The sequence below is a fragment of the Passer domesticus genome, chromosome 12 (genome assembly GCF_036417665.1).
Source record: "Passer domesticus isolate bPasDom1 chromosome 12, bPasDom1.hap1, whole genome shotgun sequence".
Lineage (NCBI taxonomy): Eukaryota > Metazoa > Chordata > Aves > Passeriformes > Passeridae > Passer > Passer domesticus.
Window position 1 is genome coordinate 14443225 of NC_087485.1, and position 24670 is coordinate 14467894.

Here is a 24670-nt window from a genome sequence, read left to right on the forward strand (position 1 = left end):
GCTCAGAAAGGGATTAGACAGATTCGTGGAAAACAGTTCAATAAACAGATAGTAATAAACAGGTCAATAAACATCTAAAAAAATTGCCATAGCTTTGAGTCATGAAGGGCACTAATTTTCTACATATCTAGAACCTTAGAATTAAGGTACTTAAACTTGTTGAGAATGATAAAGAGATGCTTGGATTGCTGTTTGGTTAGGTATGGGGATGAGGGAGGAAGAGAACGAAGACAGATACCTGTCTGAACACAGCAGTGAGTTTTTCTATCTGAAATCCATAAGGAAGGGAATGAGTCTTTCAATGGGGGTCCTTAAAGGAATGGTTCACTAAGAATGTTGCTGAGTTTAAATCTCTACAGCTCTAGCAGTCTGTGAGGATGCTAGAGTCTCAAAAATGTCTTTAAATTCTAGAACTGCACGTAAAAATTACCTTTTTCCAAGACAGACTGGGACCTTACTGGGCAATGGAAGGCCCTATTGCAGTAGGAGTGCTCAGCCATGGGAGACTCTATATTCCACCTCCCTGCCCCCCAAAAAATAAAAATCTGGGCAGAGTATATGTTGTCTATATTGCTTAATGTATTTTAAAAATATGTCAACATTAATTACTAGAACGATGTACTTGCCAACAAAATAATGCACAAAATGCACAATATTTCCTAACTCTCTTCCATGTGCAGGCCATTAATTAATGTCCTTAGAAAATGAACCTTGCAAGTAACAATTTAGTCTTGATTCCGGTAAAACATGATTTTGAAAGCAGTGCTCATGGCAAAGCCATGGAGCTGCCAGCTGCCCTTTGGTAAAATATGTGGTATAGTTTGGATTATAGAACACTATTTTTCCTGCAAAAGGTAAGGGAACACTGACTAAAAGTTAGGCTATCTCTACAGAAAAGGCATTGGGATCTTCAGAGGATTTCATTCTCTTTAAATATGGGTGACTGATTCAGATAGATGAGAAACTGAAACAGCTACAAATGGGTGAGATAGATTGTGTCTTAAAAAAATACTATAATGAAACCAGAAATGTGCCAGACCATATTGTAGTCTGGCAGAGAAATGGCTCCAGCCAATAGTAACACTATTTGTTTACAAGTTACATTTTCCTCATCTGTTGTTCTCTACCTGCAGAGTGACTTTGCATCTGCTTGAGATTTCAAGGTTATTGAACAAACTTGTCTGTTTCCTGATTGAAATTTCACTTTGATTCCCTCTTCATCTACTGAAACTTGTTACAATTAATGCTTTATAACATACTAATGACCACTGATGCTCTGCCTTATAGAAATTTGAAGGATTAGATATTATAGAAAAATAAACCCTGCAAACTTTCTGGTTAGTGACATCTTCCACAAGCAGTGCTGAGGTTTGCCAGTCTAAATTTAATAAAGTGTTTCAGCCTGTGCTTATGTTTAGGCAAGTTCATAAATTCCAAGCAAAGTTTTGGAGTGGAAAATGAATATACAGTGAGGATTTAGCAGCAACATTAGCATGGCCATTGTGTGCATTCCGCTTGGTTATACCAAAAAGTTTTAATTGTAAATGTTTATTAAACTATATTCCCTCCTGTACACGAGATCTTCAAAATGAACTGATACCTCTTGATCTGTGAATGAGCCCCTCAGGTATCCCAAAGATATTTGGTCCTCAAGAAGGAAAATTTTATTCAGGATATAGAGCAGCAGTCAACTGATTTCCATGGAAGATCATATAAGTAGAAGGCCTGATGATGTTGAAATGAGATGACAAATAGGAATTGTTTTGGGAACTTTTGGAGGAAAAGCCTGTACTTACTTTTGGTTTTTTTTTTTTTTTGTAGGGATCATTGTAGTTGCTTCATGAAATTAATAATTTTTTTAAAAAATAGCAAGATGGAGAAATTTTGTTTGTAAACATTTTTGCCAACTAAAATGAGCCAGAGCAGAGTTTCACCTGTATGTGTAGGTTCATGCTTTGCCCAGTGCACTGTCTGTGCAGAGAAAAGGATTCTGTGTGTGACCCCTCCTGAGCACAGACACTCTACCTGGTCCCTTACCAACAACACAGACACATCAGTCTGAACAAAATATTTCCTTGCTGCACACAGCAAATCCAAGATAGAGGAAAAACTTTTCAATGCTGGTGTTAGTCTCTGGGAAAACAAACAAACAAAAAAACCCATTAGGAATAATTCCAGTTGTTATTATTGTTTAGTTACTGTCTTTTCTCTGTATCACTGCATCCTTTCCTCAGCTCTGTTCTATTGCTCATGTAACCCAAAGTGCTTTGGGTTGATGGTGGCAGTGCCACTGGTGGAAGAGCATTCCACTGTCAGTGAAATAATGCATAAAGAACTGGAAGCTCCTGGGGATCTATTTTCCATTTGAATTTTTATGTTTATTTTCATTCATGAAACCTGATATAGCCAGTCAGTAATGTGTAAGGTAGGACTCCCTGTTCTCCCTGTGTTCCACCTTCCTGCTCCATTGCTACTCAGTGGTACTACAGAGATATTTTTGAGCAGGGAAAAGAAGGGTGAAACCCTCACCAATCTGTTAGAGAAACTCTAGAAAAGTGTGTTGCTGCAGCTAAATGGTGTGTGGCTTATAGTAAAATTACACGTGGGTGAATTTTTTTCTTTAAAATGTTTTGTAGGTAATATGTTACAGGCCAATGTAGTTTGGCTTTAATTCTGGTTTTTTTTATTAATTGGCAGTAGCTTTTCAGGAAGAAAAGGTTTAACTGTAAATGCCCACCTTGATTTTTGTGTTCTGTGTTAACAACTGCAGGATATGGGTAAATTAAATATTTTCCTGTATATGTGATCATCATTTGAAACAATAAGCTTCAGATCTCTGTGGATTAAGTTGAACTCTGAGATCCATATATGGATATAAACTTTGTCACTAATTCAGTGTGAGTTTGGACCAAAACTCATGAGGTTTATTGCAAAGTCTATCACCAAGCTGATTTTGTATTGGGTCCATCAAGTATATTTTTAGAATTTGTACCTCCCACTGTTTTAAGTCTTGGTATCTCTGCATATCATGGACTTTGATGCTCTGTGACTTTTACTATGTACTTTTGCCAGCCTGTTGCATGTTTGGTGGAACTTCCACCACAGGTAGTCCCTCCAGAAAAGTCTGGTAACTTCCAATGTAAAATTTAACACCGGTGTTTTAATTAAACGAATTGCAGTTTGAAATATCTGATTTTCCTAACCCTGGCAAAAGACCCCAGGATGTAGCAGTAAGCACTGATCCCACAGCCAGGTTACCTCTGCCAGCTGCTCTGTGGTGGTTCCTGCCTCCCAGCACACGAGTGTGCTAGTTGAGCCCTAATGAAACCAGGGAAATGTGGCTTATACTGAAAGCTGTACTAAGTTTACATCACATTTGCCAAGAGCATGTACACTAAAAATTGCTGTGAATCAGTTAACTTGTGCTAACATGTTACTCTATGGTAAGTTGTGGTAAACCAATTTTCTGATCTTCTGAATCCGTGAAAGCTGTGCTGAATTCAACTTGACTTGGGGTGGTTATATTTGAGCTGAGGGAGCTCAGTCTCTTGCTGCTTGTTATTAGCTATAGGAGCCAGGGTGAGATCAGAGTTCCATTGTGATAGCAGTACTGCAGCCAGAGGCTTGGGGTGTTATTTCAGTAACTTTATCAGTCTGATTTAACAAATTGATGTAAAATTAAATACAAACAAACAAACCCACTCCAAACCAAATTAAACCCAAACAAAGGAGTAAAACACCACAAAAGGTAGAGACTGACTACAGTGCTGGTAAGGAAATTATGTTGAGATAGTTTTTAGAGAAGAAAAGGGGGAGTGAATACAGAGAGTCTTACAGGACAAAGTGTTCAGTGGAAAAAGTTCATCCGGCTCTCTCCCTCAACGCATTTTATTTCAAGAGAAGTTGCCTGTTGCAGAGGGATTTCATGGTACCAGCTCATTCCCACTTAGTTCAGGTATGTGAAAACAATCACAATGAAATAGATTTCCCCCATTTCTCTCTCTCTGTAACTATTTGTTACAAGTTCTTTAAGAAATATGAAAGTAATTTGTTCTTTCCCACTTGTGAGAATTTTTCAAAAATGTTGAAGGAAAACTGGTACGTAAAAGGATGCAGAAAAACTTGGGTAGTTTGGGACATATGTGACTTTTTTTCCTTTGCCTTTTTCATACTTGGTTAAGAAATGTACTTGTTTAGGAAACAAAGTTGTATAATAAACATATTAGTAATGTTGGAAGTAAGACATGTTTTCCTAATGCATTGGTGGAATTATTCTGGATCAGTTGACTCTTCTGTAAATATGCCCTTAAGGTCAGGAGGACCTTTGCATCCAGTGCTATACAAATGCCTTTTGCATACATTCAAATTGTCCAGGTCCAGTTTTCAAACACAACCAACTTTTTGGCAGCATTTCAGAATTTATCCTTGCATTGGATCGGTACTGATATTTGGGGTTTCTATTTTTCACACTTCTGTTTCTATTTAGTAGCTCTTTTCATATTTTCTATGAAAGATACAATTGAGGATGATTAAATCTTCCTTCTGTATTTTATGGGATAGTAGAGAGAGTCACTTCCTTTCAGCCTCTTGATCAGAAGACAGGAGAGGCTGACTTCATCAACATAGGGCATTTAGAAATGGATTACTTAAAACATTTTTTTATATATAAAATCTCCTGTATCTGTAACAAATTGCAGAAAAGTGTTCTTTATGCAAGGAACTTTGGCTTTCAAGTGGAGCCCTCTCTTGCTCTTTTTGATATAGTACTGGGTGGGAAAAAAGTAATATTTTTGAAGCTACAGAAAGGCTTTTTCCTGACGAGTAGCAGGAGATGCTTTTCTCCCAGTTGGACAGTGTGCTGATCAGTCAGTGGCATTTCAGCCTGGGAGCAAGCAGGATTCTCCTCCTTGACCAGAATGGGGGCCAAGGATCTGCAGAGCATCCTGTGGTGTTCCATGCTGTTTTCTGCCTCGGCACAAGGCAGTGATCAACATCCCCACAATGGTGATTCACTTTGAGTTACTCATTTAGTAAAGCTTCAACTGCTTTATAAATTAAGGCAGACATTATCATTTTGAGAAATCTAACAATAACAGCCTACCAGATTCCAGAGAATAATAGCAATGACCAACTGTGCAGGTCAGAGGGGCTGTGAGTGTGCATTCGTGAGGACTTTGGCTCTCCTTTGAGAATTTCAGACAGAAGCTTCTATTAAAGTGCAAAGTATTGTTATTATCTTTGTCCTTTATACATATTTAAATAGTACATGATAATCATCTCTGTGAACTCTTAACTATTCATAAAGGTGGCTGTCAGTTAGAGGCCTGAACCAGTACTCCAGATCCAAATACTTAAAATGATAGATCATGTTGTAACCTTCTGAGAATTATTCATAACCTTTGCATACGAGGAGTTTCCTTTTAGGAGACAGACTTTGCAGATGATTAGTTAGTGGGGAATTTAATTGTTCTGTTGGGGTAATGATATCTGAGAATGGTGGAGAAATTTTGCCAGCTTAAAGTAATTTTTGTAGATTTACCCGCAGGAAGAGCAAGAGGCAGAGGATGATGAAGATAGAGGGTTCATCCACCTTTCATCCTTCCTGGTCTAGCATTTTCTGATCCATTTCTGATCCTCCATGGCACAGGGAGTCCCTACAAGTAGCTTCAGGTTACAGCTTCAGCTACCTGTGTGCCCCCCACTGCCCCCAAAGAAAGGTTAAAGAAGTAAATTAAATTAAAGTTGTGCAGAGACAGGTTTGCTCTGAACCATGAAATTTTGAGAACTTCATACATGTGTTTTGCAACTCAGTACTCAGAACAACTACCTAATTAGCACAAAAATTTAGGAGCCTTCAGGTGGAGTGTAATGGAATGTACATTTGAAACTACAAAATTTTCAGTCTCTATGGACTGCCCAAATACTTTCTTCTTGGGTTGTTGGTTGCTCTTTGGCCACTTCCTCTCTTTGACTCAAACCAGAATTTAGTGACTCTAAAAAAAACCAAAACTAAACACACCTTTCTGACTAAAACTTGAATCAGAAGCCTCATACACTGACAGTCCATGCAAGAAGTGTCTGCCTTGGGCTGCTGCTGGCCAGCTGTGAGCTCCAAGCCACGTGCTCCTCTTGGCCCAGCATCAGAAGAGGCCATCCCAAACACCAACAGCCCCAGGAGAAAGGAGCAGAGCAGGGACCAGACAGGTGGGAAGCACCTTTCCTTTCACAGGAGCATCATGCAGGACTGTGGGGTCTTGGCACATTTTCCCAAGGGTTTTCCAACTTTAGAGCTTTGCCTGTTTCTCACACGGCCACATCCCCTCTGGAGCTCGTCAGGCCTTGGAGAGAGCAGCCTGTGCATCCATGCTCTGATGGGCTGGTGTCCTTCCTGGAGAATTCCACTCTTCCTGATTGAGGGAGATGCTGTACTTCTTCCTCTCTAGTTTATTTTACCCTCTTGGTATGCAGAGTATTTTTTGTTAATCTTCCTTATTTATTTGAATGTTAATTGGTCCTTGTTAATTTGGTTTTCTGTGCTGGAAGCCAAGGTCAACAATGAGTCCTTCCACATTAGCTCTTAGTGTGATTGCAAGGTAGTGCAATGCATCTTGGAAAAAAGTAGAAAGAAGCCTTCCCTCAGTTTTTAATGTAACCTTTTGCTAGGTAGGGGTTTGGAGGTTGAAAGAGAGAAAGAAAATGTATGTTCAGCGCAGACTGAAGGAGTCCTATTGATTGAAAGGGACTGTTAAATTAAAAGACAGTTGTTTTGAAAGCAAAATATCACTTGACCCCGAAGAGAGAGGCAATTGCAGCCCTGGGGTTAGGTACAAGAGCAGCACTGGTTTTGCTGTGGGAATGCAAACAGCAGGCCTGGAAAACAGATTTAGGATTTTTCTGTCGCTGCGTTGTTTGCATATGCAACTTTCAAACTGCTGTTTTTGTTGCTCTAAGAGCAGTCTCTTCTGAGAACACCCTTCTTTTGGGCTGGAATGGCCATTTTATGAGATAAAAGTAAGAAATTTTGTCTAAAACAGATTCTGTTCCATGGGGCAAAACAAACAGAGCTATCATAACACTTTAAATAGTAATCAAATATGTTTTTCTGTTTGCATTCAGAAAGGTGGAGAGGTAACTTGACAAGATGAAAGAAGGAGCCAGATTTGTGTACCCCCACTTCCCCAGTAACAGGTATAGAGTTTTAGAGAAGACTTCAAGGCAAAAAGAAAAAAGCATAGAATATACTGTTATGGTGTTATTTTTGTCTTTCATTTTTATGACAACTTATTTGTACTTAAAGGAATCTTTCCAAAGAGTTAAGAAGCATCATTAAATAAAGACTGTGAAATGTGCAATATGGCTTATTTATTTAAATGTTAATTGGTCCAACGAACACTTCTAATTAGCTCTATATTTGCTTAGCAAAAAGTTTTACAAATTCCAATTGTGAAAAGCAGCTATTTTGAGCTGGTAAGCATGTTGCAGAATCAGCTATGATTTTTCTATAGTTCTCAGCCCTTGAAGGCACAATTTAATTTTTCATGTATGCATACTAGCAACGGTAAACACTTGCGAGTGTAAAGAACCTTCTTTAATTAGCTGCACAACAATTAAAGGATTCACAAACTAAATTGAACCCTGTCTCTGTGCTTACTAGCTGAATTCTACCACCTGTCACAACAGCACTTTGTTCAATCTGTTATGCAAAATCATTATAGCAATATAGCTGAGGAAAAAAAAAGAGAAAACAGCAATTATTTCTTACTTTTCTCTTGAATGGGTTATTTTGGGTTATACTGATGTCAGGTTCATTGAAGCTAACCTTTTGAAATCTGTAACAGCATAATACTTATATGGCAGGCTTAGAATAGCTAGGAGAATATTTTGTTTTACCCTTTTAAGAGCAAGTAAGGCACATCCTGAAAGTACGGTACTTTCTCTGATCATTTGGAGGAAAAAAAACCTCACCAAAAACTGTGCTAACTCCTGCAGCAGCCTCTTATTGCTCTTTGTCAGACAAAAAAATGACCAACATCTAATAGTACAAAATACTCTTTTGTTATTAAAGCTTGTATGCCAATATGAAATCTAGTTTTAAAATCTACTGTGGAAAGAGCGGCACTTTTAGCTTACCTGTCATGGCTTCTGACATATGTGATTATTCTTCAGATCCTGAAAATAAAGTAGCACCTAAATATAATCTGTAAAATACTGGACTTAATTGTGTGCCAACTTTATATTTCCTTCAAGCAGAAGTGGTTAAAAATGAAGAAGTTTGAATCTTTACAGGAGAGCCTCACCTCTCATATCTGTTGTACCCCTTATCTGAAGGGAGCGCAAAGGAGCAGGTGCACTAGGACATCAGGGTCCTGATTTGCACCCCCATTTACACCTCCTGTGCCTCCATGTACAGGAATCAGGCTCTGACAGCTCCTGGAGAGCTGGCTTAGGGTGTACAAAACTTCAGGCACCATTCCACCCCTCTGCTGCCTGGAGAGGTGAACACCTGCTTACCCCCTGCTCACTCATCTTCCTACTCATTTTGTGCTGGGCAGAACTGGGGGGCACAGGAGGAAGGTGGAAACTTGTGAAAGGCCAGCTGGAGGAGGAGGTGGGCATGGGGCATGGGGGTGAAGGCCCATAGCATGCCTTGGGTCACCTGCCCTGCTGCTCCTTGCCCAGCTCTTTGCAGGGCAATGATCCACCCCTGAGCACACCAGGGTTTTGGTGCTGCTGAGCATTCCCAGTGAAGCAGCAGGGTGTTCTCGCTGTGTAAGGACTGTGGGGCTGCAGGTAGTGAGGAAGACCTGTTTAGGTTTCTCTTTTTTCTGCTGTGACAGCTGACAGGAATGTGCACCTCGCTGCCAGCTCTCCTGTGGGAGAGGCACAGGTACATTCTGTGTGCCTCACCAGAGCTGAGGAGCTGAAAGCAAAGCTGCCTGCTGACAGCTTCCTGAAATCATATCAATAACATATTGTTAGCTCTGGTGATTGAAGCTAAAAGAGTCTGCTGTTGGATAAAGGATACGTGATACGGGCATTTCATAAGCTGGGGATATAAATGAATAACTGCTCATTCACAGTGCTTACACTTTTTACAGTATAATTTTTATACTATTGTCATTTTACAATATTTTTGAAAAACACAGAAGGAGAACAAAGAAGTTTTTTAATAACACTGTTTGTTTTTTTCTAAAAAAGTCAGTTGGAAAATAAAACTCAACAAAAAATTGGGAAAATACTTATTTTTTTGTTACCTAAAAAAAAAAGAAAAAAGAAAATAAAGCTGCAAGGAAGCCAGATACTTTGATTAAACTTGACTTAAAGTCTCAGATAATTTTGCACTGAAGTATGAGGATCCACAATTTGCTCTATACATCTACTTCTTTCTTTGTCACATCAAATAAGAATAGTTAGTCTATTCTGAAGTATAAAACCAAGGAGATGAAAATCCTTTTAATTAGAAAGAGGTATAATGATCTCCATATTCATAAGTGTAGGTGCAAGGGGCTGGAATTCAGAAAAATGAGTTTCTGCTTGGGCAACAGGAGCAATGTCATTACCCAAGCAGGGATTTTCTGTGGGAACTCCTGAATGCTCTCAGCTCTGGAGATCTGGGATTTGGTCCTGTAGGAAGAGATTCTCCCTGATGGCCCCGTTGCAGGTAGTGGGAGCCCACTGACTGCCTCCCGTGGCCAGGTGCTTGGACCTGAGCCACCAAGCCTTTCCCCCTCCTTTGGTCTGATTTGTGTTTTGCTGGACTTTCCTGGATTCACACTGGTTTGCAGCAGTGTGAATTAACATTGAGTGAAACTTTAAGTGAGCTGGAGAAAGTGAACACAAACTGCTCATTTGCACAGGCTTTTCAAGAGGCTTGAAATAGTTTCACTGAGAGTTTGTGGTGTTTATTTATGTGTTGTGTTGAAATCTTGCAGTAAAGCAGTCCCTGTTAGTCCCTGCTCATTCTGATAACAACTGTAGCTGCTCTCAGCCTGCTGTGGGACTGAAGGCTCCTGGGATCCTGTCAGTCACTCCAAGGAGTTTGGTCAGAGCTGTACGTGGCCAGAGCTGGCTGCTAAGGATGTATTACAGTCAGCAGAGTCCATCTCCCACCTGACTTTGCAACCGTAATTGAACTTGCCAGGGTCTGTCATCCTGTGATTGCATTTATCAGACTTTCTGTGTCAGCTTTGTTACCACTCACCTATCACCATGAGAGGCTGTCTTTTCAGCCAAGGGCCTGCAATGTTGCAATTAACATCAAAATTATTTCAAGGATTTTTATCCTGCAGGTAGCTTTGAAATGTTATTGTATTTTTACAGTATGCCTTCTCCCCTCATTCATCTATCTGCCATATGTCTGCCAGTTTTCAGTGCCCTTTCTATTAATGATCAAAGCTACTGTGCCCAGATAAAGCAGGGGTGCCCAAGCAGAAACATGAGTCCTCTTTCACCACAGTCAGTGCTCACATCTCTGCTTCCATGGGGAGAGAGGTGATTCCCTTTCCTGTACCTGATCCCTCAGGGCAAAGGGAGAAGATTCTCTGTTCCCTTCAGGGGCTGCACCTCTCTGCAGCCAAGAGCACTGCAAAGATGGGACTTTTTTTGTGGTCACTGGTGTCACATCATTGTTATTCCCTTGGCCTAACTGCAAAACTGTTGCAACTGTTTGGTACCATCATTCAGAGGGAAAGGCAGAATAATCTCACTACAGCAGGTACAGAGGATTTTAGATCAGCTGGGAAAATGCAGGGAAATACCCCAAGTCAGTTACTTTAAGCATAGATGTTCCTGTTTGGAGTTGTCTTCCTCCCTCTGAAAGAGCAGCATGATGTATTTTTTTGTTGCTTCTCTGAAAGGACATATGATAAAGAGCTTGTTTTCTGGAGATTCCTGGCCCCAGGATGGGTGTCTGAGCAGTGCAGTGACTGCTAACCACACCCTGGTAAGCCTGAGCCACTTGTATCAGTGGGAAAGCAGCTTAGGAGGTACAAGTTGGCCTTAGAGTTCCCAGCTCTGCTCTTGTGTTCATGACAGTGATCAATTAATAAAGTTAAATGATAGAAGCAGTGATATATCTGTAAGAACATGGGCAGGACAGAACATCAGTGGAATAAAGGGGTTTTGTGTGTTCTTCTGCTTCATTTTACATGGTGATAATTAAGTACATTTTTTTTATGCCTTAGTCTTTGTGGTGTTTCCTCATCTATCTTTTTCACTTAATTCTTTAACAAGTTTTCTCTTTCTGCTTTTGGGAGACCACAAACACAAGGGGTGTTCTGTGAAATGTTTGCTCTATTTTTCCAGCATTAGTCTGCTTCTAGTGTCCCTGCCTATTTCAATGGCATCTTTTACTCCATTTCATTCCACTTAAACAAAGACTTTCTCAGCTTTATATATATTTTTCCCCCTGGATATTAGTATTAAACTAATATAATGAGTAATAACTCATTCAAGCCACTTGTATCTAAGAACTTTAGATTGTATCTAAATCATGTATGGTATTTTTTGTTACCAAGACTATGTGGTATAGGAAGAAGAAAAATAAATCAGTTGGATTGAGGGAAGAAAAGATATAATATGGAGATAGAAGGTATTAACAACCAAGAATCTCTGTTTAAAAAAAAAAACTCCAAAAAATCTCTAGTATTATAAACAAACAAACAAAAGTTTTATGCTGACAGGTTTGCCATGAGTTAAAAAACCCTGTCTATTCAGCAGTCAATTATGTTTGATAAAGGAAAGCTATCTGGCATACTGGACTAAGCAATGGGAGTCAACAGTTCTGGACGCTGTCCCTGGCTTCCTTACAGAGGATGAGGCATCTATTTAAGTCAAGATACATGGCAAGCTTTTTCCTAAATGAGATGTAGAAATGATCAGTTAGGGATACTTATTTCTACAGTGCTGAAATTCTGAAAACCTTTGTTCCTTTACGCTCTTTGAGAGCACTGAAATTGGGCAAGTTACTTCTGAATTTCTACCTGTTTCCACTTCCATTGTATGAAGATGTTGGATGTTTCTGTACCCAGCAAAGAACATTTAGCAAAGGTGTTCCTCTCCTCTCTGAATTGATTACAGTGTGCTTTGGGGTTCCATGTGCTGGAGGCCTTTAGGGAACACTGGGGCAGGAGCTGGTGGGAGTAACTGCTGGGGAACTTTCAGCAGCTGCTGGGGGAAAGGAGGAGCTCTTTCCACATCTGTAGTGTGGCCCTTTAAGTTTCTTATGGGGGTGACTTTTTATAGTGTTTTTTTTCTTAAATATACTGACCTTGAACAATGCAGCAATTTACCTTTTAATTCTCTCTATATTTCTTTCTCTCTTTTGTTCCCCATTTAGAATTGTTGGAAGTAAAATAAATACAGTTGTATTATATATGTACTTTAGGCGTATGTATTGTCACATATGTTCTCTTTCATGTGCAACAGGTTTAATGTATTAATCTTCTTTTTTCTTAAAACATTTTCTTAGGCACGTAGATTCTGTCTTGATGTCATCACAGGTAGTCCATATGCTTAGTGATGCATTGTTTTGTCTACAGTCTAACTCAATAGCATGCAATTTGGAGCATCCTTAATTATCCTACAAACCATTTTGTGATAATGAAACCAAATATGGTGTAGACTTGGCTGACATCTCTGTGATATTACTTGGCATACCAAATATTTCTGTTTCAAATATAAATTGGTTACTGCTTCTTGAAAATATGCATTCTATTAATTAAATCTATACTTGAGACATCATCCCCCCACCCCCCAAGCTGTTGGAAGTATTCTCTCTCTCCTTGTTCTGTATGCAGATAGGGTTGGGTATGGGCTCTCTAATTTGACAAAAAACAGGCTAACCTTGTGGTCTTTCAGTCCTACAACCACAGCTGAGTGTGCAGTGTCTTTCCATATAACTAGGTCTTTTTTTCCACTAGAGCAAATGACTTAATTTGTTGGAGAGCTTTTTTTTTTAAAGGTTTAACTGTAACAGTCTTTACCTAATAGACCTGGGATTGCAGGGAGGTGATTAATGTGAATTAAAGGATCTCTGTGACACAGGACTAAAGGACAGAATTAAGGTGCTGTTGTTGTTGGCAGTCCCACTTGTGCGATTTAATTCCTCCCTAAACCAGATTCCCAACATTTTGCATAAAGTTAAAGGAAAAATCTAACTGGACCACATACTTTTCAAAAGTCTCTTTATCAGGGATGTTCTATTTATGCATTTTCCCTGGCAATGTGTGTCTTTGTCCCTTGAAATCCATCTATTTATTGCAGTGACACCTACTGCTGAGAGAGCTGATCCGCAACAGGCTCGGATCCTGTTAAACTTGGCCAACAAGCAGTTCGTGACTCAACCAGCAGATGTTTCTGTGGCTCAGGTCAAAGGCAACTTATGGACTCAGGTTTTTTTTGCTTCGCTCCTAGCATTAAGTGCCAGGAAAGTCAACACTAGGTACAGACAGTTGACCTGACCAGTAGCAGGAGGAACTGAACCAGGGCCCTGAGGATCTGCAAAGACCAAAGCATTAGTCTGTTGAGCCACTGTGCTGGCTATGGTCCAGCAGTTTCAGACAACTGACTATCTGATTGCATGCCTGGATTTTAGTAATGATTTCACATACTTATTTGATGATTTGTATCCAAGCTTATGCTTCTGACAGGTGCCCTTGCGAACAAAATCTCGCTGGGCTATCACATATGAATATTTCACAGTCAATCATACTTTGATCTTCGGGACATATGTGCATTTGACATTATGTTTAGCTGTGCACAAAAGCTGAGTCTAAGCCTTTGTAAAATGAAAAAAAAAATCATCAACCCATCATTACAGTTTTGGGTTTAAATTGTTTCAAACTGTTCTTTGAGTTCTGTGGTCTTAACTCTTCTTTATTGATCTCTTTGTAATTGGTTCAGGGGGCCTGATCCTCTTGGCCTCACCCAGCTGAAATGCTCAGCCTTTTATTTGGAACTTTCCTGTGTGAGGAATGCAAGAATAATAGGGTCAACATTATGTATCTTTTAATATTATATAATGGGTTAGATCATTGTAGACTTCAAGTGCAGTGCAGTGTCCTCAGATGAGAATAGGAGATTCAGAGTATTTTCCATGCTGTAAAAATGACAAAAAATGAAATAATAAATATGCTTTGCAAAGTCTTCCAGGCATTTTATTATTTTATTTGTACTCTGTGATGGTAAAGTGGTTCATTAAAAGCTTAATTTTAAAGTTTCTTCAATCTGATGTGGATGCCAGTTAGATTAATTAAAGTGAATGATCAGATAGGAGCTACAGGAAATTGATCAAATTGGAGAGGGTTTAATCAGTTGTATACATTCCAAATTACATGAAAATAACAAATTTACTTTAAAAAATGCTGTTTCTAAAGTAACAGAAGCTTTAGTTTAATGAAGCATTCCAGAAATAAGGCTCCAATATGAATTTCGGTATCACTCTTTTCTTTACTTTTGCCATCAAAAGATCACTAGGAAAAAAAAAAAAGTTAAATGAGAATCAATGTTTATAAGCTAAGAAATAATGATCCCAGATGCAACCAGTGCCTGGAAAAAAAAATAATGTTGGGTTTTTTTTCTTTATTTTTTAATCTACTGAACTTTCAGTAGCAATTATTTATCTTTCTCTTCTTTGGATCTGACTTCTTAAGTATATGCAAGGGAAATAGAATAAATAAGAAGGAAAACAGATTTTGCTAAGTCACATGCAAAGTAGCAATAAATCAAACAGCTTGTCTGCATTCTTCTAATCTTTCTATTCTAATCTGTGAGTGAGATTTATAAATGACCTCTCCTCTCCTCTGTGCTCATCTTCCTAGATTGTGATCACAAACGGTTCACAGTCCTCCACTCCATGGGTGCTACCAGCCAAAGACTGTTCTGGTGATTTATCTTCCACTGATCAGTTATCAGTCCCAAAGGCTGTGCTAACTAGAAAGTACCCTGCAGATGTAACAGGTATTTTAGAAAGCAACTCTCTTCCCAGCCCAGAGCAAAGGCAGTACAGCCTCAGCAAACCATTTTCTGTCTGCTAATGACTTTTGAAACTTCAAAATCCCTCTGCTAACCCTTCTTTAAGACATAAAAACTGTTGTGGAATGAGTTGGCTCTGTTGTTACTAAAGGAGTACTTTGTTTTGGAATCAATAAGCAGCTTGTTTAAATATCAGCACTACAAAGCAGCTACAGTTTTGTCAAATGCCTTCCCGGCTGCCCCCTGCGTGGTCCCGGCTGCCGGAGGGAGGATGGTGTTGGTGTGGGGCTGCAGCCCTGGAGCCTCTGGGGCTGTGGGATGGGGCAGCCCTGCTCCCCAGAGCTCTGGGCAGCCTGTGCCCTGCTCCTGCTTCAAACCAGCTCTCAGGTACTGCCAGTTACACGGCTCTGCAACGCCGACAAAACCCAAATGTGCTAATGTCACTAATAGTGATAGCGATTACCAAGCTGGCCTTAATAATGTTTAAATAAAAACAAACAGATAGGGCACATTACCTGTAGGCCAACTTTCTTTTTTTGAAGACATCCTCTTATACTCCAGAAACCATATATTTTCCTGATATAATTATATTATACCCCAAGGAACAGGACACCTACTTAACAAAACCTCCTATGAAGTCAATGCAATTACTCTATTTTGCATAAGTAAAATGAGAATAGAATCTGGCCTAATGTTTATTTCATTTTATCAGACTGGATAATGCTGTCCTTGTGGCATTAAATACAGCTGATCTCTCCCCTCCTCTTCCGTGCACACATGTTTTTGTTAAAATCTAACTATTTACATCTATGTCTCTTAGTATTGCCTACAAATCAGTCAAAGAAGAGTAGGTCATTTATCCTGCCCTACTGTTTATATATTAATCATCTGGCAAATAAACTGCTCAGTATCCTACCCACCTCAGTAATATTTGTGATGTAATTTGTTTGGATGCCCAAATGTCACCAGCGTTGATTGTAAGAGATGAAAAAAATGTACTTGCTCAGCACACCAAGCTCTGGGCTAAAATGTAAGCATGAAATCTCTGGTTTATTTTTGTAATAATGTTTACAGCTGTTTAATGACCCTGAAAGGGTTCAGTAGTCTGGTGTTCTGTATTTCTTAACAGGAGTGTATTATGCTTATAACAGCCTTAGTTCAACTGTTTCTGCTGCAACGATAAGAACAATATTTAATAAAAATTCAATATATATTGTGATCTCAGCAATACCTGTTTACGAGTTGCTAAGAACTGAAGCAGTCTCTATTGGAGTATTTAGAATTTGCCAGTGGACCACAAGATAATGTAGATATATGTGAATTTTTCTAGCTGGAAAGATAAATACCAGGTCTATATTCTGAAAGCATAAGTAACAGTGTATGTAGCTCTAACTGCTCAGAGGATCAGGGCCAGAGCGAGCTTGTCATTTAAACACGTGAGCTTGTAAAGCATTACTTTGCTTACTGAACTGTAAATCTTTTAACTAACCTAATCTAAGCTATAATAACAGCACAACAGTGGTTTTAAAATGAGTGTTTTCTCTACAGCACTGAAGAGGGGAGAGCTTCAGTGTGTGTGTGTGTCCAGCAGGAATGAACAGGTGTAAATAAGAGCTGAATTTGGTCCATCTGTTTACAAAGATAACAGGTGTGTGTCTGCACATATGTGTCTGTATACAGATATGCGTGTGCCTGCATATGTTCACATGTGTGCGTAGGCATAGATTTATCTTTAAATTCTCTCATTCTGCTTGCCATATTTTTTTTTCTCTGTTTCCAGCAAGAGGAAGCTCAGCTTCTCGTATTACATTAATGTAGTTGTGATGACAGGCATTTCTGGTGTCATAATTGGTTTTAAATTCCAGTAATCCATTTCAAATAGTTAAATAAAATCTGTGTGTTCAATTGAAATGGCTAAAGCCAGAACTTTCGCTATTGATATCACAGGAAATAGTCTTGAGGGCAAAAATGTGAGTGAAATCAAAATAACTATTAGTATCATCAAAGGGACTTGAATGTCTCACTGTACCTTTATGTAGGAGATGAGAGAGAGTATTTTATAATATCTGTATCCCATAGTGAGTTTCATGAGCTGAGCTCCTCCTCAGAGGAACAGGATCCTGCTCGCTGGGCTCAGTACGCGGCTGGATGGCCTTGGATGGTCGGTGTGCTGCCTCCCAAGGGTGCTGCTGCCCTGACAGTGCAGTGTGAGCCCAGCTGGGCTGTGGCCTTGTCTGCAGCAGGGTCAGTGTGGGGCTTTTTGGCCACAGAAACTCACTTGGGCAAGAGCTGAGAGTTTCTTTGGGTTAGAAAGGGCTGCCTATAACTCCTGATCCCAACATGCTTTGGTGTGGTGCCATGTCTTGAGGGACACTGTCTTTACCCAACATTTGAGATAATTAAAGGTCAGAAATTTACTAAATAAGCTTCAACAAATATATTTTGAATTCTTTAACAATCTCAAATTTGATTTGCAGTTCATTTTGTAAACATTTGTTAACTACAGAGAACATTGTGCTTCTGTTCCTAGCACGAGAGATGGCAAAACATTCTGTGCCTTCCTTATATGAGAGACCAGGATCATGAAAATCATGTGGTAGACTATATATTTAACAATTGAAAGCTAGATGTCTTCCCTATCATGGAGCAGCAAAGTAGCACTTATAAATTGGCTTTTTCAGATTTTTTATTTTTCCATACCTTGACACCAAGTTGGGGTACCATGAATTGCAGGAGCCTCACTGGGGAATGAAAGCCCCTTACTCCACCTGGTGTAACCCTGTCTGGCCATAGATCTAGACAGGGATGATGGATAAAGAGGGAGAGAATGAAATTGCTAATTTTTTTTTTAGAGAAATTAGGAAAATTAGATTGAGTTATCTAATTCATAGTGGAATGATGGATGAGACTGTGTTTTGTTTCTGCCTTGCATGTGGATACAAGATGAGATTTTGGTGGGTTTTGCTGTGAAAGGGCTAAGGGATACCAGGAGTGATTTCTGTGAAAGCTGAGCAGTAGCAAGGTCCCTGTGTTCAGAAAAGCTGTAACTGGGCACGGCAGGAGGAATTTCACAGGGCAGTACTTTCAGCACCATGGTCTACTTTGCAATGAAGCCAGATTGGAGGGAGGAAAAGAGGAGACAATTCAGAGCCAGAGGAAGGAGCAGGCCTGCAAGAAGCAGGGACAGATGAGAGGGAAATGTAGTTTAAGTGAAGAATACATCTTGAGATTGTGGTAGCTGGATCCCAGGAACTGCACGGCTGATCAGAGTGGGTGGCATTCAGAGCTGGTTGTTGCTCACTGAGCAGAGGCTTTGCTGACCTTTCTGCATATTTCATAAAAAATGTATAGCATTTGCCATGCCAAAAGATCCATCGGGGGGTTATGGTCCCCAGACTTGGTCCAAAATTATTAGTCTTTAAGTGAGGAATTATGGATTTGATATTCCTCTAAACTATTTTTTTACTTGTTCTCTCAATATTCCACATTAAATATTTCTCTATGATTTTGGAAGACAGAAAATAACAAAAAGGAAAAATTGGGAAACTTAGAATGTTCGAGCTACAACTGCTGTTGTTACTTTATTAAAGTTATATTTGAAAAAAAATCACAGAGTAACTAAAACCTCAACCACAACTCCCCTCCCCAATCCAAATAACCATACATCTGAACTGATGCTTAGGGTTAAACATCAGAATTAATAAATTCCACTGGGATCTGTCAGCATTTCCAAACTTCGATAGAGCATAAAATGCTAAAATTAACTACCCAAACCTTTTTGAGCATGTAAAAGCACCAGGTCCTATTGAGATCAACTAAAAAAAAACTGAACTGTAGTTTTGAAGCTGTTATAGAATAAAGGCAATTCACAAAGACCTTTCTAAACATTCTTCAATGTTTGTGTGTGTCAGCACATGCTATGCATTTCTGGAATTGTCACATTCTTTTTTTTTGCTAGCATGCCTTGTTTAAGCATAGTGGGGAGAAATAACACTCCTGGGTATGCGAAATCCAGACAAAAAGTAGATTCAGGTTTTGGGGTTTCTCTTGTGTTGTTATTTGGGAGAGTATTTGTTACTTTTTGTTAAGAAGCACATAGGCAGATATTCAAAATCTTAGTTAACTTCAGGCAATGACAAACCTAAGGACCACAAGTATTCAGTTGTTTAATTAATGCTTTTGAACATTAATTTGGTTTGTTCCATAAATTAAGCAAACTTTCAAAAATTAAAAAAAAAAAAAAAGTGGCTTGTATGCACCCACATTTTGAATGGTTGTGGTCTGCTGCAGAGAAAACTTGAATGGAAATTAAGAATTTTCCTTGTTTGCTACATGGCCTTGGGTGAACACCTGGCTTGATTATGTTCTCCTCTCTCTACCTTTGAAAATCAGACACTGCAAGATAAAGTTAAGTGTGGTCCTTTTATATACTTGATTTCTTTAATATTTTTATAAATAACAACATTGACAGCAGGGAACTAATGGATCCCCAACATGTGACCTGAATCAGAGGACTGTTAAATTTTGAAACAGATCTGTTATGTATATGGGCAAAACTAGGTAGCTCTTGTTCTTTTTTAATACACATGAGTATAGCTCTTTCCTGTACTTCTTACAAGATCAGCATTGTGTCACAACCTCAGTCATCCTGTCAGGACCAAAAAGGTCTCCCCTCGAAGACCTCCCATACTTTGTTTTTAGGCCCTGATCCTGCAAATACTTAATCATGTGTGGAACTTTGCTTTCAAGAGTCACCCTTTGAAGTCTACTGGACTGCTCCCATGAGCACAATTATATGCATTTTAAGTGTGTGCCAGATCTGGACCTTGAATTGTCTATCAAGTGGCCACTGTGAAGCTGTGTGAGGAGTGGAGTCCACACAGGGTGTGCCTGGAGCCTTTGTGGAAGACACAGTGAAAAAATGCTTTTGGCTAAAGCCAAAGAGAAGGTTGACCAAATTAATTTTTTAAGAACCTATAGAATTCAGTAGTTTTGAGAGTGAATAAAGTGTCAAATCATGCCACTGAACAACAAAAATCTTAATTGTAGTCTAATATAATCTTATAGCATCATATAGTTTATGAATTAGTTATGGGAAACTTTATATTTTTAACAGAATTTTATAGATACATTATATCTGTATAGAGTAGAGAAGTGGCAAGGATGGATTATTGTGGACAATAATGCAGATCAGAACAGAGCACTTGTGTTTAACAAACAGCTTTGAATTCTAATTTCCTGCAATATACATAGTGTAGCTACAATTTGTAGTCATTACTGTGTATTAGGAAAGTTATTAGAATTCTTAAACTTGTTGAGGCTTTCCACAACACCTTCCCCAGATTTTAATTGGTTTTATCTAGTTCCATAAAAGAGCTCTTTAAAACAAATCAAAGTGTCTTAAATCACATGTATCACCCATCGAAGGACAGAGATATTCCTTCTGTAATCTGGCAAGTTTTCCTAGGAACAGAAACCTGAAGGTTCTCAACAACGAATTAAAAGACTTGGCAGAAGATAATTTATGTGCCTTTTGATGGGCTCAGTTTCAAAATGACAAAATAACAATGTTTTGTAACAGAAGGGTTAAATCTTAATCTCAGAGGTTTACAAAGCTGCTAGTCGCAGTCTCCTTAAAATTTAATATACCTCGTTAATGCTTACTTGCAAACACTGAAGGATTTTTATGATTATAATCATGTGTTACAGCACCTAGTACTGTTTCTAAGCAGCATACTAATCAGCTTAATGAGATATTACTGCACTTTTTGTTGACTAAAGCAAAATCCCTTTTATTGTTCTAAAGCTTGTCCTTTATTTTTTCCCAAAACATTATCTTGTTTTATTGTACACCAGTAAATATCATACCATCGGTTTTTTGTCAAATCATAAAACTATCTTTCTCATTGTAGAATGTGTAATATATTGAATATGGTTAATGGAACTGAAAGTTACAAATGGATTTCTATTTTGGGGTTTTTTTTGCTGGCTTTTTAAATGAAAATGGGAGAGATGCATAAGATTTCTTTTGCTGTAGATTTAGAAATGCAGACAGGTGCAGTTTTACAAGAAGGACAAGGGAGGTGGTGAATGCCTTTGCTCCTTCTGTAATAATTAGATTTTGAAATTGTTGCATATTTTAAAATAGTAATTAATAGTTCTTGGTACACATGCAGAAGGAGTACATGTATGATCAAAACTGTGTAGCACAGTTGGCACTTAATACACTTTTAATTGTTTTTACACTAATTCCTTTACATTATTATGAGTGGGTAAAACATAAAATGCAAATTGTACACCAGTGATTCAATGCTTGTAACTCTTTCACAGTCTGAATCTAAAATATCTTCTGATTTTCAGAGATGGAGGAAGCTAGTTTGTGCCTTGGTGTTTCTTCAGCTGTGCCAGAAGCTGACGCCCATCTCAACAGCACCATACTCAATGGGCAATATTCAATGAGTCAGAAGCTGCACCAGATCACTTCCCAGCTCAGCCATGCCTTCCCTGAGCTCCAGAACAGGCAGAATCCCGAGGAGAAGGCGTCAGTGCCACTAGAAGACAAAAGTCACATGTCCATAGCAAACCAGCCCATCAGCAGCCAGATGGCCCTGCTGGCAAACCAGCTCAACAGAGAGGTTGATACCAGCTTGAACGGGCGTGTGGATCTGCAGCAGTTCCTCAATGGACAGAACCTAGGCATTATGTCTCAGATGAGCGACATCGAGGATGACGCCAGAAAAAACAGGAAGTACCCCTGTCCCCTGTGCGGGAAACGCTTTCGGTTTAACAGCATCCTCTCGCTACACATGCGCACTCACACTGGAGAGAAACCCTTCAAGTGTCCCTACTGTGACCACAGAGCAGCTCAGAAAGGCAACCTGAAGATACACCTGCGTACTCACAAGCTTGGAAACCTTGGCAAAGGCCGTGGAAGGGTCCGAGAAGAAAACAGACTTTTACACGAGCTGGAGGAGAGAGCAATCCTTCGGGACAAGCAGATGAAGAGCAGCCTCTTGCAGCCACGACCCGATGTGAAAGCACAGCAGCACACCCAGCCGATGCCGCTCGCAAACTGTAACTTGTCTGTGCCACCTAATCACAGCACACCTGATATTTCAAACCCTGTTCCCTCTCCAAAGGCAGTCAGTGTCCAGGAAGAGGTTGTTGCTCAGACAGCCGGGTTCAGATGCACGTTTTGCAAAGGCAAGTTTAAGAAGCGAGAGGAGCTGGACAGGCACATAAGGATCCTACACAAGCCTTACAAGTGCACTCTGTGTGACTTTGCTGCCTCGCAGGAGGAGGAGCTGATCAGCCACGTGGAGAAGGCTCACATAACTGCAGAGTCAGCACAGGGCCAGGGCTCCAACGGGAATGGGGAGCAATCCACCAATGAGTTTCGTTGCGAGGTGTGTGGCCAAGTGTTCAGCCAAGCCTGGTTCCTAAAAGGCCACATGAGAAAGCACAAGGATTCCTTTGAACACTGCTGTCAGATCTGCGGGAGGCGATTCAAAGAGCCTTGGTTTCTTAAAAACCACATGAAAGTTCACCTGAATAAGTTATCTGTAAAGAACAAATCTCCTAATGATCCTGAAGTACCTGTGTCCATCAGCAGCATGTCCCAGGAAGCTCATGCAAACTTGTATTCAAGATATCTGTCATGTTTGCAGAGTGGCTTTCTTCCCCCTGACAAGGCAAGGTTGAGTGAACAAAATCAGATCTACAGCAAAGGAGATATGCCCATGAAAGAGAAAGAAGTCTTGGGGAAGCTCCTTTCGCCCATTTCTGGCATTGGCCACAGCATTGCCGAAGGGGATAAACATTCTTTATTGGGCTGTCTCAATCTGGTGCCTCCTCTGAAATCCAGCTGTATAGAAAGGTTACAAGCTGCCGCCAAAGCAGCAGAGATGGATCCAGTAAACAGCTATCAGGCCTGGCAGCTTATGGCAAGGGGAATGGCCATGGAACATGGCTTTTTGTCTAAAGAGCAGCAGATACAGCGCAGCCACGAAGACACTTTGGCAAATGCTGGAGTTATGTTTGATAAGGAGAAGCGGGAGTATGTGTTAGTAGGAGCAGATGGCTCTAAGCAGAAAATGCCTGCTGATTTGGTTCACAGCACTAAAATGGGCAATCAGAGAGACTTGCCAAGCAAACTAGACCCTTTAGAAGGCAGTAGAGATTTTTTGTCACATGGTATGAACCAGGGACTCGATTACAACTTACAAAGTCATGGAAACATAAAAGAAAAGCCAACTGAATGCCCGGACTGTGGAAGGGTTTTTAGAACATACCACCAAGTGGTCGTTCACTCCAGAGTCCACAAAAGAGACAGGAAAGGAGAAGATGAAATCATTCAAGGTAGTCTCGATGAGCGGCGTGGGTCTGGAAGTGATCAAGAGTCTCAGTCTGTCAGCAGGTCGACAACACCAGGGTCCTCTAACATTACTGAAGAAAGTGGAGTAGGTGGGGGTCTCTCGCAGACAGGGAGTGCTCAAGAGGACAGCCCTCATCCTTCCTCACCCTCCTCTTCAGGTATGATAAATTCTTCTTCCCTCTCTGCACTGAAAGCTTCATAGCTGTATTTGAAATCCTGGCAGTAAAGTAGTTTATGCATTCTCTTGTCAGGTTGTTTCCTACAGTCCACAGGGATGTGCTATTATTTGCCAGAACATCTGTGTTTGGGTTCCTGCAATGCCTTTGAGGTTAATTCTCTGCTCACCCTTTTCCCCTCCAAGGGCAGGTTTCCCAGGCTTTCAGCTGACACCTTCCCACCGTGCAGGGTCTGAGCAGCCACCAATGGCTGTGTCGCTTCCAGGGCCTCTCCCTCCAGGATTTGGAAGGTGGTTTTCTCCTCCTCTTCTATTCATGGTATCTCTCTTGCAGATCCTGCCCTGTCCTCCGTGTAAAAGGGTGAGGAAAGATGCTTTCTTTGAGCTGTAGTTAATAAACTGCATGTTGGCTCACCTCTCTGATTGCCCTCCTTCTGACAACCATGTCAGTTCCTTAGCTGTGTCCTTGTACCTGGCCACTGGACTGATTAAAAAGAGATTCAGAAATACAAATTACTAACCTTTTGACAATCTTCTAACTTATGTGCAGTTTTTAACTTGTATGAAGCCTTCTGCTTAATTCACACCCGTTTGAAAGTACAAGAAATACAGAAGTCGGACTGAAACATTTTAATTGTATTATATGTCATGTTAACTTGCTGTGTATAAAATAGCAAAGCAGATAATATTTCATTGGAGATGTCTATAAAATATTGAGCTTCCTGGTACAATTTTTAAAGTTACTAGCCTATGACTGCTGAAATAAAATCTCCACATAATAACAGGTAAGATTTCTGGCCTCATGTATATTTCCAAAGTCACTTACTAATGGATAGTAAATTGAAAGTTATATCTTCAGCCCTTTATAAAGAAAGCACCTCACTAATACTGTAATCATTCTGCAAGCCTAACAACAGAGGAAATCATGCCATAACAAATACTCTGTTACTAATGGCAACATTGATTTCTGCAATCAGCCATTAAGTCTAGAAAATGAAAGACAGTTTGAGGTACCTTAAGGCATTACATTGCCCACTGTTAAAGAGCTGGTAGCAGGCTGTTGAGGGTAATTCTTTTTAGCTTTTTTCCCCCAGTTTCGATAAATATTTTAGTATTGGAGGCAATTCACTGTTATAGTTATTAAGTAT

The 24670-nt window shown here is 39.8% G+C and overlaps 1 protein-coding gene across 26 annotated transcripts in view; it reads left to right on the forward strand.

Annotated features, from left to right (window-relative positions):
* ZNF536 (zinc finger protein 536) overlaps positions 1 to 24670 on the forward strand; it is a 344757-nt gene that overhangs the window by 136396 nt on the left and 183691 nt on the right. For 21 of the 26 annotated variants that reach the window (XM_064386627.1, XM_064386638.1, XM_064386644.1 and 18 more), the window contains one exon: positions 21334 to 23505. In XM_064386627.1, coding sequence (XP_064242697.1) covers positions 21336 to 23505 — 2170 coding nt within the window. In that variant the 5' untranslated portion in view covers positions 21334 to 21335. Of the gene's footprint in view, positions 1 to 7116; positions 7170 to 13263; positions 13547 to 14819; positions 14959 to 16600; positions 16622 to 21333; positions 23506 to 24670 lie in introns of those variants that run through there. The other 5 variants (XM_064386629.1, XM_064386641.1, XM_064386642.1 and 2 more) reach the window with 4 other exon arrangements.